The 14211-nt window shown below is 43.1% G+C and overlaps 1 protein-coding gene across 1 annotated transcript; it reads right to left on the reverse strand.

Annotated features, from left to right (window-relative positions):
* Positions 1 to 221: 221 nt before the first annotated feature.
* LOC115462779 lies at positions 222 to 14006 on the reverse strand. Its single transcript, XM_030192774.1, has 3 exons — positions 10669 to 14006; positions 3984 to 4179; positions 222 to 307 (listed from the first exon to the last, which is right to left on the reverse strand). Exon 1 carries the CDS (start codon positions 13823 to 13825, stop codon positions 11033 to 11035), a length of 2793 nt encoding a protein of 930 aa, XP_030048634.1. The 5' UTR covers positions 13826 to 14006; the 3' UTR covers positions 222 to 307; positions 3984 to 4179; positions 10669 to 11032.
* Positions 14007 to 14211: the final 205 nt, after the last annotated feature.

Genomic DNA, 14211 nt, shown 5'->3' on the forward strand with positions numbered 1-14211 from the left:
TTTTCATTTTATAACAGCCAGTTGTGCAAATAAACCTGTGTTTTATGATTCATAAAATAATCAGAACAGCTTGTGTAATGAATGGAGATCACAAGGAGGAGGGCAGGTGCAGTTAACTTTCATTTGGGCTGGAGTCTGGATTTCCCAGGGAATGGGACTGGACCTCCTCTCCTGAGCTTTGGTCCTGGCTGATGATTTCTGCCACAGATCTCTCCTGTATGGTGTATTTTCCAGGTGTGTTAAGCATCTTCTCAAAATTCATCTGCCTCTTAATGAGGTCCTGGTACTGTCTGGTGTTCTGTGATATCTGCAAGGAGAGACAAAAGTGTTGACATTTTATTTTATAATAACAAGGGCTGCATTTTGATTAAAACATTTTAATCACAATTAATTGCAGGAGTAACATTTTTAAATCATGATTAATCTTATGATTAAAATTTGTTTATTTACCTATTTCTTTAAGTATTTCCCACTGCAATCACTTAAACTTCCATTGTCCCAGGCACAAAATAAGTACTTGTATATATTTATTTAAAAATTTCTCTGCTGCCTACGACTAAGCGGTTCACCATAAAACATACACAATAAAACCATGCACAGAAATCCCCCAAGCTTTCACAAAGAGGTGTGTCTTTAACAATTTTCGGAATTTCATCATAGCGCCACAGAATCTCAAAGTTCTAGGTAAAGTGTTCCAAACATATGGCCCACCAATAGACAAGGCTGTCTTCCCAGGACAGACATGTTTCACAGAACGCAAATCCCTTGTTGCCAACAACATCACATTCTCAGATCGCAAGGCCCTCAGTGGCCGATACACAGAAACAACTTCCTTAAGATACCATGGGGCAGAATCCGAGTACAAAACCTGATAAATAAAACATGCAAAACTGAATAGGTAACCAATGCAACGATCGAAGTACAGGAGAAACATGTTCAAACTGAGATGCTCCACCCAACAATCGTGCAGCAGCATTTTGGATCGTCTTCAATGACTGCATCTTGGATTTAGGAAAACCTAGGTACAGCGCATTGCAGAAATTGATCTGAAAGATCACTATACTCTGTACCATCGACCTAAAGTCACATTTAGATAGCACCGGTTTCAACTTGGTCAGTAGATGAAGCTGAAACAAAGCAGAACGAATTACAGCCAACTGTTCTGATTCTAACCACAGAAAGGCGGTATATCAAAACCCATCCTCCTCCTCTTCCTTAAAGAACTGATAATTTATCATAAGTACATAAGTATTGCCATACTGGGACAGACTGAAGGTCCATCAAGCCCAGCATCCTGTTTCCAACAGTGGCCAATCCAGGTCACAAGTACCTGGCAAGATCAAAAAAATAGTACAATACATTTTATGTTGCTTATCCTAGAAATAAGCAGTGGATTTCCCCCAAGTCCATTTTAATAATGGTCTATGGACTTTTCCTTTAGGAAGCCATCCAAATCTTTTTAAACCCCACTAAGCTAACTGCTTTTACTACATTCTCTGGCAACAAATTCCAGAGTTTAAGTACATGTTGAGTGAAGAAATATTTTCTCCAATTCATATTAAATTTACTACTTTCTAGCTTCATTGCGTGCCACCTAGTCCTAGTATTTTTGGAAAAAGTAAACATGTGATCCATGTCTACCCGTTCCACTCCACTCATTATTTTATAGACCTTTATCATATCTCCCCTCAGCTGTCTTTTCTCCAAGCTGAAGAGCCCCAGCCACTTTAGCCTTTCCTCATAGGGAAGTCGTCCCATCCCCTTTATCATTTTCATCGCTCTACTCTGCACCTTTTCTAATTCCACTATATCTTTTTTGAGATGCGGCGACCAGAACTGAACACAATATTCGAAGTGCGGTCGCACCATGGAACAATACAAAGGCATTATATCGTCCTCATTTTTGTTTTCCATTCCTTTCCTAATAATACCTAACATTCTACTTGCTTTCTTAGCCACAGCCACACACTGAGCAGAAGGTTTCAGCGTATCATCAACAACGACACCTAGATCCCTTTCTTGGTCGGTGACTCCTAACGTGGAACCTTGCATTACGTAGCTATAATTCGGGTTTCTCTTTCCTACATGCATCACTTTGCACTTGCTCACATTAAACATCATCTGCCATTTAGCCGCCCAGTCTCCCAGTCTCGTAAGGTCCTCTTGTAATTTTTCACAATCCTCCTGCGATTTAACGACTTTGAATAACTTTGTGGAGAGTCATGGGATAGGAGGTAGTTTCCTATTGTGAATTAAAAACTGGTTAAAGGATAGACAACAGAGAGTACAGTTAAATGGTCAGTATTCTCAATGAAGAAGGGTAGATAGTGGGGTTCCCCAGGGGTGTGTGCTGGGACCACTGCTTTTTAACATATTTATTAGAGAGGTGTGGTAGCCGTGTTAGTCCACTCTTAAAGGTTATCAATAGAAATCAAACAAAATAAAACATGGAAAAGAAAACAAGATGATACCTTTTTTATTGAACATAATACATTTCTTGATTAGCTTTCGAAGGTTGTCCTTCTTCATCAGATCGGAAATAAGCAAATGAGATTTGCTTATTTCCGATTAGGAAAGCTAATCAAGAAATGTATTAAGTTATGTCCAATAAAAAAGGTATCATCATATTTTCTTTTCCATGTTTTATTTTGTTTGATTTCTATTGATAACATATTTATAAATGACCTAGAGATGGGAGTAACTAGTGAGGTAATTAAATTTGCTGACAACACAAAGTTATTGAAAGTTGTTAAATCGCAAGTGAAAAATTACAAAAGGACCTTACGAGACTGGGAGACTGGACGTCTAAATGGCAGATGACGTTTAATGTGAGCAAGTGCAAAGTGATACATGTGGGAAAGAGGAACCCGAACTATAGGTATGTAATGCAAGGTTCCATGTTAGGAGTCACCGACCAAGAATGGGATCTCGGCGTCGTTGTTGATGATACGTTGAAACCTTCTGCTCAGTGTGCAGCAGAGACTAAGAAAACAAATAGAATGTTAGGTATTATTAGGAAAGGAATGGAAAACAAAAAGTGTGGACGTTATAATGCCTTTGTATCAGTCCATGATGTGACCGCACCTTGAATATTGTGTTCAATTCTGGCCACCGAATCTCAAAAAAGATATAGTGGAATTAGAAACTGTACAGAGAAGGGCAACTAAAATGATAAAGGGGATGGGACGACTTCCCTATGAGGAAAGGCTGAAGCGGGCTCCTCAGCTTGGAGAAGAGATGGCTGAGGGGAGATATGATGGAGGTCTATAAAATAATGAGTGGAGTGAAATGGGTAGACGTGAATCGTTTGTTTACTCTTTCCAAAAATACTAGGCCTAGGGGGCATGCGATGAAGCTAAAAAATATTAAATTCAGTACGAATCAAAGAAAAGTTTTCTTCACTCAATGTGTAATTCAGCTCTGGAATTTGTTGCCAGGGAATGTGGTAAATACACTTAGCTTAGCAGGGTTTAAAAAAGGTCTGGACAGCTTCCTAAAGGAATAGTCTATAGACCATTTTTAAAATGACTTGTGGAAAATCTACTGCCTATTTCTGCGATAAGCAGCATAAAATGTTTTGTACTTTTTTGGGATCTTGCCAGATATTTGTGACCTGGATTGGCCACTGTTGGAAACAGGATGCTGGGCTTGATGGACCATTGGTTTGTCCCAGTGTGGCAATACTTATGTACTTAGAGTCACAACATGTGACAGGCTCTTTGTAGTGGCCTAAGGAAACTGGCAGGATTCAGCACTCTATGCCCGCTTCTTGGAATACAGACCTGTAAAAACTGGACATCCTGGTTCTAATTCTTCTACCACCACCTACCATGTGACCATAGGAAATCCTGAACCTTCCTGTAAATGAGCTCTGATTCAAGTAGCTTGGAGAAAAAACACATGTGATTTATGTGATATGCAACAACTTGTCAAGGGAAGGGCTGTGATCATTAAGAATGATATGAGAATTGGATGGCCTTTACCTCCGCATAAAGCTTGCTTTTCAGCTCATGCGCCTGGCTTTTTATTTCTGCCTCCATTTTGGCCCCTAGAGCTGCTGCCAGTTTGCAGTAGAGGGAAGCTGGATCTTCATACTTTATGGAGAGAAGGCTGCCGTCACTGTACGCGCTTTCCTCCCTTTTGATGCAGGCTAGGATTTTGCCCATGGCAGAGGAGCTTCTGAAATATAACCAAGAAGTCTCAAGATTAGTTGATGGGCTTTGTTTTGTTTTTTTTGAGAGAAACTTTTTTATTCTCCTGTACGTGAGAAGAGCTACAAGGCTGACTCTGTAAAGGAGGGGAAGTGGCCTAGTGGTTAGAGCAATGAGCTGGGAACCAGCAAAACCAAGGTTCAATTCCTACTTCCGTGGAAACTCACTAAGATCTACTTCACTGGTGGTGTGAGACAACTCAATAAACAAAACGTGAGGGAAACACAACACTCTCTTAGTTGGTGGAGGAAATAGATCTCATCATACCGTGGCAATATGAACGCACTGTGTTTTTCCAGGTTTCCCTTATAGCCACAGTTAAAAAGTAATCACGGATCAAAAAATCTTCTGAAAAATATATTTTTTTATTTTGCACAACAATTTTTTTTTGTTTGTAACTTTGTCCTATATTGTCCCCAAATCATATATTATTAAAGAAAACAAACCCCAGCTTTAAAGCTCAAATCAGTTTGGTCCCCAGCTTTAAACCTGGGGTTGACTAATTTACATGAACATCCCATCATTCAGCTAAGTCCTTTGTTTTCTTTAATACTAGTAAAAAAGGCCCGTTTCGGTAGACAATGAAATGGGCGCTAGCAAGGTAATCCCCCACCCTCTCTCGCTGTCTCGCTCTGTCCCTCGAGACCCACGCCCCCCTCCCTCCCGAGTTCCAGACCCCCCTCCCTTCCTCCCTTCCTTCTTTCCTTCCAGTTCAAGGCCTCCTCATGCCCCTCCCACCGAGTTCCAGACTCCCCCCTTCCTTCGATTTCAACACCCCCCCTCTGCATTCCTGACCCTGCCGCAACCCTCTCAACCCCCCCCCCCCTTTCCACCGAAACCCTCCCCCACCGCTATAAGGGAAACCTGGAAAAGCACAGTGCGTTCATATTGCCACGGTATGATGAGATCTTTTTCCTCCACCAACTAAGAGAATGCTGCGTTTCCTTCACTTTTTGTTTATTGACTTGTCTCAATTCCTACTTCCACCACTGATGTTCTCTGTAATGCTTTATCTCCTACTTAGACTGAGAGCTCCAAGGACATGTCGTATCTGAATAATTATACCACTGTACAGCACTGCATATATTATTATAAGCATTAAAAATGACTAATAGTGTTATGTAAACAACGGTTGTAGAAATTGTCACACTAATGTTTCTTGAGAGAAGGGAAGTATCACAAGCTAAGGAGAAAAAAAAGACAAACAACCCTGTACTTATGCAAAGCCTACCTGTGTCTCAGGTGGCAACATTTCTGCCCCTGCCAGCCTCCAGTTGTGCCCTAGACATCTAGTCCCCCACCAGGTCCCCTTCTCAAGGCTTCCAATCTTGCCCCCCCCACCCCCAAACTCTAACCTTAATGGCAGCAACATAAGTGAGAATCAGACCATGCCTCAGATTTACCCTTTTCGTCTTTCCTTCTTCCAAGGGCTGGGGCCACCATAAAGCCTCTGAGAAAGAACCAGTTCAATACCGCAGCGGGTAAACGGTTCTTTTTGGCCATATACAGTGGGGGAAATAAGTATTTGATCCCTTGCTGATTTTGTAAGTTTGCCCACTGACAAGACATGAGCAGCCCATAATTGAAGGGTAGGTTATTGGTAACAGTGAGGAGATAGCACATCACAAATTAAATCCGGAAAATCACATTGTGGAAAGTATATGAATTTATTTGCATTCTGCAGAGGGAAATAAGTATTTGATCCCCCACCAACCAGTAAGAGATCTGGCCCCTACAGACCAGGTAGATGCTCCAAATCAACTCGTTACCTGCATGACAGACAGCTGTCGGCAATGGTCACCTGTATGAAAGACACCTGTCCACAGACTCAGTGAATCAGTCAGACTCTAACCTCTACAAAATGCCAAGAGCAAGGAGCTGTCTAAGGATGTCAGGGACAAGATCATACACCTGCACAAGGCTGGAATGGGCTACAAAACCATCAGTAAGACGCTGGGCGAGAAGGAGACAACTGTTGGTGCCATAGTAAGAAAATGGAAGAAGTACAAAATGACTGTCAATCGACAAAGATCTGGGGCTCCACGCAAAATCTCACCTCGTGGGGTATCCTTGATCATGAGGAAGGTTAGAAATCAGCCTACAACTACAAGGGGGGAACTTGTCAATGATCTCAAGGCAGCTGGGACCACTGTCACCACGAAAACCATTGGTAACACATTACGACATAACGGATTGCAATCCTGCAGTGCCCGCAAGGTCCCCCTGCTCCGGAAGGCACATGTGACGGCCCGTCTGAAGTTTGCCAGTGAACACCTGGATGATGCCGAGAGTGATTGGGAGAAGGTGCTGTGGTCAGATGAGACAAAAATTGAGCTCTTTGGCATGAACTCAACTCGCCGTGTTTGGAGGAAGAGAAATGCTGCCTATGACCCAAAGAACACCGTCCCACTGTCAAGCATGGAGGTGGAAAATGTTATGTTTTGGGGGTGTTTCTCTGCTAAGGGCACAGGACTACTTCACCGCATCAATGGGAGAATGGATGGGGCCATGTACCGTACAATTCTGAGTGACAACCTCCTTCCCTCCGCCAGGACCTTAAAAATGGGTCGTGGCTGGGTCTTCCAGCACGACAATGACCCAAAACATACAGCCAAGGCAACAAAGGAGTGGCTCAGGAAGAAGCACATTAGGGTCATGGAGTGGCCTAGCCAGTCACCAGACCTTAATCCCATTGAAAACTTATGGAGGGAGCTGAAGCTGCGAGTTGCCAAGCGACAGCCCAGAACTCTTAATGATTTAGAGATGATCTGCAAAGAGGAGTGGACCAAAATTCCTCCTGACATGTGTGCAAACCTCATCATCAACTACAGAAGACGTCTGACCGCTGTGCTTGCCAACAAGGGTTTTGCCACCAAGTATTAGGTCTTGTTTGCCAGAGGGATTAAATACTTATTTCCCTCTGCAGAATGCAAATAAATTCATATACTTTCCACAATGTGATTTTCCGGATTTAATTTGTGATGTGCTATCTCTCACTGTTACCAATAACCTACCCTTCAATTATGGGCTGCTCATGTCTTTGTCAGTGGGCAAACTTACAAAATCAGCAAGGGATCAAATACTTATTTCCCCCCACTGTAAAAGAAATGACCATGCACTAATCACAGGGATTGGTGCACGGCCATTTCTGGGGGGAGGCTCTACCTATTTGGGTGACGACAAGGATTCCCGTGCTAACCTGGCGCTGCCCAATTACCACCTGTTAAGCTCCAGCACTGCAAAAATAAAAAATAGTTTCATCACACTGGAAATGGTGCATGCTGGGAGTTGGAACTATGACAGGTGTGAGAAATATGTAAATATATTGCTTTTTCATTTAACATAATTGCAAAAATAACTTATGCCCTGCTGAGACAAGGAGAGAGAGAGAAGAAAGGAGGGGTAAGAACCACACCCACACACACCCACACCCACACCCACACACACACACACACACTTCCACTGGCAGACAAGCTTACTAGCCAAGGTCACATCTGCAAGATAACTATGAATAAAGAAACTAGAGAGAGGAAGGAAAGGAGGGGGGAAGGGAGGGGGGGGAGAAGTTTAGAGCTGTTGTTACACAGAACTCTAGCAGACAGATGACCAACTGCCAATGAGAAAACGTAGGGGCAGACACTTAAGTGTAACTATAAAATCTGTGTCGTCTGATAGAAATCTGTGTGTGTAGAGGCAAGCTCCAACTTCAGAGATCCTGGAACCTCCCCCCCCCCATTCATGTAAGAATAGGGTTACCATACGTCTGGATTTACCCGGACATGTCCTCTTTTTGAGGGCATGTCCGGGCGTCCGGACTGATTTGGCCAGCCTGCCCGTTTGTCCGGATTTCTGGACAAACGGGCTGGCTGGCGGGGGCAGGAGCGGAGGCGGGCACGGGACTCCCTTCCCCTCCCCTTACGCTACTATCCCTGGTGGTCTACAGGTACCTCTTCACTCGGGGCAGGAAAGAAAGAGCCCCCTCTTTCCTGCCTGGAGCGCTGCTGCTAGCTGCCCTGTTGCATCCTGTGTGAGTTTGGCTCTTGGTGTTTCAAAATGGCTGCCGAGAGTTGAAGTCTCGCGAAGCTGCTTCAACTCTCGGTGGCCATTTTGAAATGCCGAGAGCCGGACTCGCACAGGATGCAGCAGGGCAGCTAGCAGCAGCGCTCCGGGCAGGAAAGCGAGGGCTCTTTCTTTCCTGCCCCGAGCGAAGCGGTACCTCTAGACCACCAGGGATAGTAGCATAAGGAGAGGGGAGGTGACAGGGGGGAGGGAAGGTGATGGGGGAAAGAGGGGGCGACCGGGGGCGGGCCGATAGCATGAAAGGGGTGGGGCGAGGGCGGGAAATGGGGCAGGGCAAGTGTCCTCTTTTTATGAGGACAAAAATGGTAACCCTACGCAAGAATGATTTATTTATTAAACAATAAATTGCCTAATTAAGCTTCGATTAATCAATCTGATTTTATGAGTCTGGGGGCTATTTATAACACAGGGCTCCTGTGGTAGCCCGGCACTGATTTGGCATGTTGCAGACCCATGATGGGCTTGTTGCGCCTTTTTAAAAGGTCTCCTAATTGAGATATTGGTAACAGCAGTTAGTGTGTCTGGATCTAAAAAAAAGGTTTGGACAAGTTTCTGGAGGAAAAGTCCATAGTCTGTTATCGAGACAGACATGGGGGAAGCCACTGCTGTCCCTGGGATTGGTAGCATGGAGTGTTGCTACTATTTGGGATTCAGGAATCTTGTTACTCTTTGGGGTTCTGGAATGTTTTCAGGATTTCGGTGTCTGCTGGGTACTTGTGACCTGGATTGGACCCTGTTGGAAGCAGGATACTGGGCTAGATGGACCATTGGTCTGACCCAGTATGGCTATTCTTATTCTTATGGTGAATCTACTTGGGAGGAAGCGAACCTGATGTGGGAAGAGGATGAGGTGTTAGAGACACCAAGAAGCCCTGAAAGGAGGGAGTTGTCAGTGGTGAGTACTGACACAGATGTTTGGCATGCTTTTCTAATTTAAGATTTTTGGAATTTTCCCAAGCTACCACATACAACTGCTAGAGATGTTTAGAAGAAATATGTGACTGAAGTATTTGGAAGTACATCTGAAATGATTCCTCCAATCACTAAAGAAACAAAGTCCTCAGAACGTGGGAGAAGGTCTAGTACAGATGGACAATTTGGACCAAAGGTTCTGACTCTGACAATGCCATCTACGGTGCTTGTGACATTTGGTTTCCTGCAGACAGAGACTGGATTCTTAAACTGTATTTTAGGCATTGGGATAAATTGTTTCTGAATCTGAAGACTGCTATATTTCCAGATGTTTCTAAAAAGATTCAAAATGAAGGGACTAATTTATTTTGTTGAGATCTGGGGCATTTCAGCTGGGGACTTTATTGTGTAGGAACCTGTGCATAAAAACTTCTTCAGGCTCCTCCAATAGTATTATGTTACTGAGGTATGATGACATCACTGGTAACCAGGAGGGGGTTTATTCAGCTAAGCCCAAAAGAACCTGTCCGTAACAAAGAAGAAGAGTAATCCTAAATAAGAACATAAGAGTAGCCATACTGGGTCAGACCAGTGGTCCATCTAGTCCAGTATCTTGTTTTCCAAACAGTGGCCAAGCCAGGTCATAAGTACCTGGCAGAAACCCAAATAGTAGTAGCATTCCATAATACCAATCCCAGGGCAAGCAGTGGTTTCCCTGTGTCTGTCTCAATAGTAGACTATGGACTTTTCCTCCAGGAATTTGTCCAAACCTTTTTAAAACTCAGATATGCTAACTGCTGTTACCACCTCCTCCAGCAAAGAGTTCCAGAGCTTAACTATTTGTAAAGTAAAAAAAAATATTTCCTCCTATTTGTTTTAGGAGGGAAATTCTAAAAATATAAAAAGGAGAACCTAATTTTAAAATTAAGGTCTGTTGGCTTTAGGCTCCTGAGCCTTGGAGTGGAGGAGTAGCCTAGTGGTTAGTACAGTGGCCTGAGAATTAGGGGAGTCAAGTTCAATTCCTTCTGCAGCTCCTTGTGACTCTGGGCAAGTCACTTAACCCTCCATTGCCCCTGATACAAATAAGTACCTGTATGTACTATGTAAACCACCTTGAATGTAGTTGCAAAAAACACAGAAAGGCAGTATATCAAGTCCCATTTCCCTTTCCCTATTTGAAACCGGCTGAAGATGGCAGCGGCGGGAGGGGGGGGGGTTGAAAGGGGTCAGTGGGGGCTAGGGCCAAATCTGGGGGGGGGGGGGTCCAGGCCCCCGTGGCCCCACGTAGCTACGCCCCTGATCTTACCTTCTTGTTGCTCTTTCTGTCTCTGTCTCTCTCTCTCTCTGATTATCTGGAGTATGCCGAGCTGTCTCTTAGTCTTTCCTTACTCTTCTCTCTCTCTCTCTCTCTCTGTCTGGTGAGCTGTATTGTAATGGTTCGTGCTGCATGGTCTCTTGGTCTTACCTTCCTGTTTGCTCTCTCTCTTTGGTGAGCTGCAGTGTGATGGACCCTGCTGAGCTGTCTTTTCCAGGATATGTCTCAGTGGAGAGTTTTTTCCCATTTTCATCCACCATGTGGAGCCGGATTCCCTTTCCCTGCAGCAGGTCACTCTTGGTAAGAATATTCAGATGCAGCTCTGTTGCCGGACGCTTCTCATCCTGCAGCTTCTTCACGTATTTGTCAAATTTCTTCTGCTCAGGTTCCGTTAAGGTCTGGTTTCCTCTCCCTAGTTGTATCTTTTTCATTTCTTGTCCAAGGCTTTGATCAGCAAAGAATTGTTTTGTTTTTTGTCTTCCTACAATATTGCCCACAGTCTCTGTGACACCTTTTAAAGATATCTCTTTTCAAGTTTAATAACTGTTCCTGTTAGAAGCCTTGTGAAGAGTTCTATGAATTCCTTGGATAATTCCTCACATACAGTGTTCAGTAAATCTTTCTGTACGTTTTGCACATCAGGAATGTCAGCCCGAGCATCTTCTTTGTACTCAGCTACAGATAGGCTGGCATCAATTTCACTACCTATGAATGGTACCACTCTCCTGTCAATGATGTCTTTAGTAGGTATGGCATTCAGCATCTCCACAAACTCAGCTGTATATTTTGCAAATTCTGCAGCAAACTTAAGGCGTTCTAGGGTAGATCCTGGAACCTTGGCTTCCTTCATCACAGTAAATACTATGGGTTGCACAGTTTGCAGATGAGACATCACTGTATTGACAGTGGCAAAATCATTTCTGACATCTTCAACAGCTGATTGGCACATTCTCACTACTAAGGATTTCATAGGTGTTTTATTTTCATCTTTAATTTGAAATTTGCTCATCTCCTCTGACTTTAAGACACTTACAGGTACTGAATGAACGATGATAAACTTTGTTAGATATTTCTTCACAGTGGTATTTTCTATGATTGCTGAAGAGACCGTTTGTCTCAAGCTACTCTCAAAAATGGCCTTAAAAGCGGCTTTTAATCCCTCTTCCAATCCAGTCAATACTCCTTGTTTCACAATTTCCTTCCCAGCAAACTTTGCAGCCTGTATGAAGCTGTTCCTTGCAGTTGAGCTTGTCGCAAGAGTCTTGATTGATTGTTGCAGGGACTCTTTGCTGACTGAAGAAACTGCTGACGTTACAGTGCTTTTGACTGAAGTAAATACGGCCTTTCCCGATTTAATAATATCATCTGCCACAGATGCAAAGGTTTTGGTTCCTGTCACCAAGCCTTTTATTGCTCTGTATGTACCTGTTACTGCTTTCTTAATTACGCTGAAGCCGGCAGTCACTAAGGACATGCCAATGTTGATGGCTTTGGAGACAGCCCATTCTGCCCAACTAAAGGCTCCTTCTATCATACCACGTACACCTTCTATCATGTCCGAAACACCCTCTGAAATCAGTCCCATTCCAAACTGGGTGGCTGTCCCAAAAGAGACAGCACATACCAGGATTCCAGCCAGAATCTGCAGTGCCCCAAGGATAAAGCAGATAAGAGCATCAATGCAGAACCTCGGCTTCTTCTCCACCTCAAAGACAAACGAAAGGCCCATGTCATATAATGAGTTGAGTTCCTCTACTGTTATGTGGTTATGATCATCAGACAGTGAGAAAACGGCCACATCTTTAGTGATTGCATTTTCTTTCTGCTTCTGAAGTTCTGATAACTTTTCTGTGGATTTGTCAATATAATCAATCCAGGACTTGAACAAGTTCATTCGACATTGCATTTGCTTTGTGAAGTTTGTTTCTTCTTTGCAGTGAGGCTCAAACTGTGCAATACAGGACAATTGTCCAGCGACAGTCATGTTTGCCTGCTCAGATATATAGCTATCAATTGCTTTCTTGGTGTCATTCAATAAATCAATTGCTTTCTGTATGTAGCCATCCTTTCCCAGATTAACTGTAATATATGCACGATTGTACAGTGAGACAGCACGATACATTGGATCAACAGTCTCAGCTTTCTCCCAGTAGGTTAATGCTCCAAACTCTTTTTTTTTTTCCGTAGTGTGCAAGTACATACGATCCATAGCCAGCTTAATGAAGTCATAAAAATTATTAGATTTTCCTTCCAGGACATCTTGTATTCTTGTCTGAATTACTTGGCTGAGATTATTCTTTAGTTGATCTAAATTCATATGATTATCAATGTCTTTCTCATGGAGTGTGAGCCAAAGGGCCCAGGTCTCCTTTAATGCATTCAAAGCAGGCTTGAAATCCATTTTGCTCTGGAAACACTCAAAGACACTGCATCGACTAGCCCTGTCAGAGCATGTGAAAATATCCAACTTTTCAAGCTCGGCATAATTTGCATCAAACTCATTAAGAAGGTGGCAGAAAAAGTTAAATAATTCCTGCCGCATACTGACCTCCAATAACTCATCATCCTCCATGTCAGCTATGCGTGTCTTCTCGTAATTTGCCCTTAGCTGTCTCATGATCTCTATTGGTTGGTCTTGATAGGATGGTGCCAGGTTTTCATAATTTAATACCATCTGTACCATCCCTGGGTTTCCTTTCCGAGATGTACGTCCAAATATCTGCTTCTCAATCCTCATGTTTTTTGGGAAATGAGTAAGAATCACACATAGACCACCACTCTCATTCACATCTTTGTTAATCTTAAAGTCTGTGCCTCTTCCACCAAGGTTAGTTGCAATTACAACATCACCAGGTATAAAGGTTTTCTCTTCAACATTGTGTTCATCACTTCTTGTGTACATTGTTATTTTGTCTGAACTGGGGACAGCCTGATATTCTAATAATTTCTTCTGAAGTTCATCAGCTGTTCTGACATCCTCACAGACCACTAACACAGCTTGACCTTTAACCCAGTTCTTTTCACTTTTTCTCTCCCGGACTTGGTTACAGATTGCTCTGATCCAGGCATCCCTTCCTCCTTCCACCTGAAGAGCTGGTAACTCAACTCTCTTTGTGTGGCGGTGTGTTGGGATTGGAAAACAAGAGGCCTTGAAATGTTTTCTAAGAAATTCAATTTCTGCTTCATCTCCTAAGGTCCCCGAGACCCCAAATATACCTGCGCCTTTAATGTAACGCTGAAAGAAATGGAAATTAGACATAAAATTGGTTACGTTTGTTAAAGGAGATATTGCCAATTGATGCTTCATTTCCAGAAACTGTTGAAGGCCATCTCCCCAGCGTTTGTTCTTCTCAGAATGCCTGTAGCTGTGAAGTCAACTGGAATAATTCCATCATACTCTCTGCTCTCAGAAACAGTTTATCTTTCCTAGATTTAGAGTTGACCCTATCATGTACTCTCGATTTTTCACCATTAAAATGGCTTTCAAAGCGTTTTCTACAAAGATTCTCAGTCTGTCATTTGTATATACCTCCAGATATCCTGGTAACACAAGGAAGTTCTCTTCAGTTTTCTCTTCCCTCTCTGGGGTTTATAATCACTGGAGAATCTAAGCCGGGATTTTATTTGATCAACTGTTGCTGTTATCAAGTCGTCTTCACTTATCATTGTAGAGGCCAGGCCATGTTCCAGAAG

Source organism: Microcaecilia unicolor, chromosome 2 (genome assembly GCF_901765095.1).
Source record: "Microcaecilia unicolor chromosome 2, aMicUni1.1, whole genome shotgun sequence".
NCBI lineage: Eukaryota > Metazoa > Chordata > Amphibia > Gymnophiona > Siphonopidae > Microcaecilia > Microcaecilia unicolor.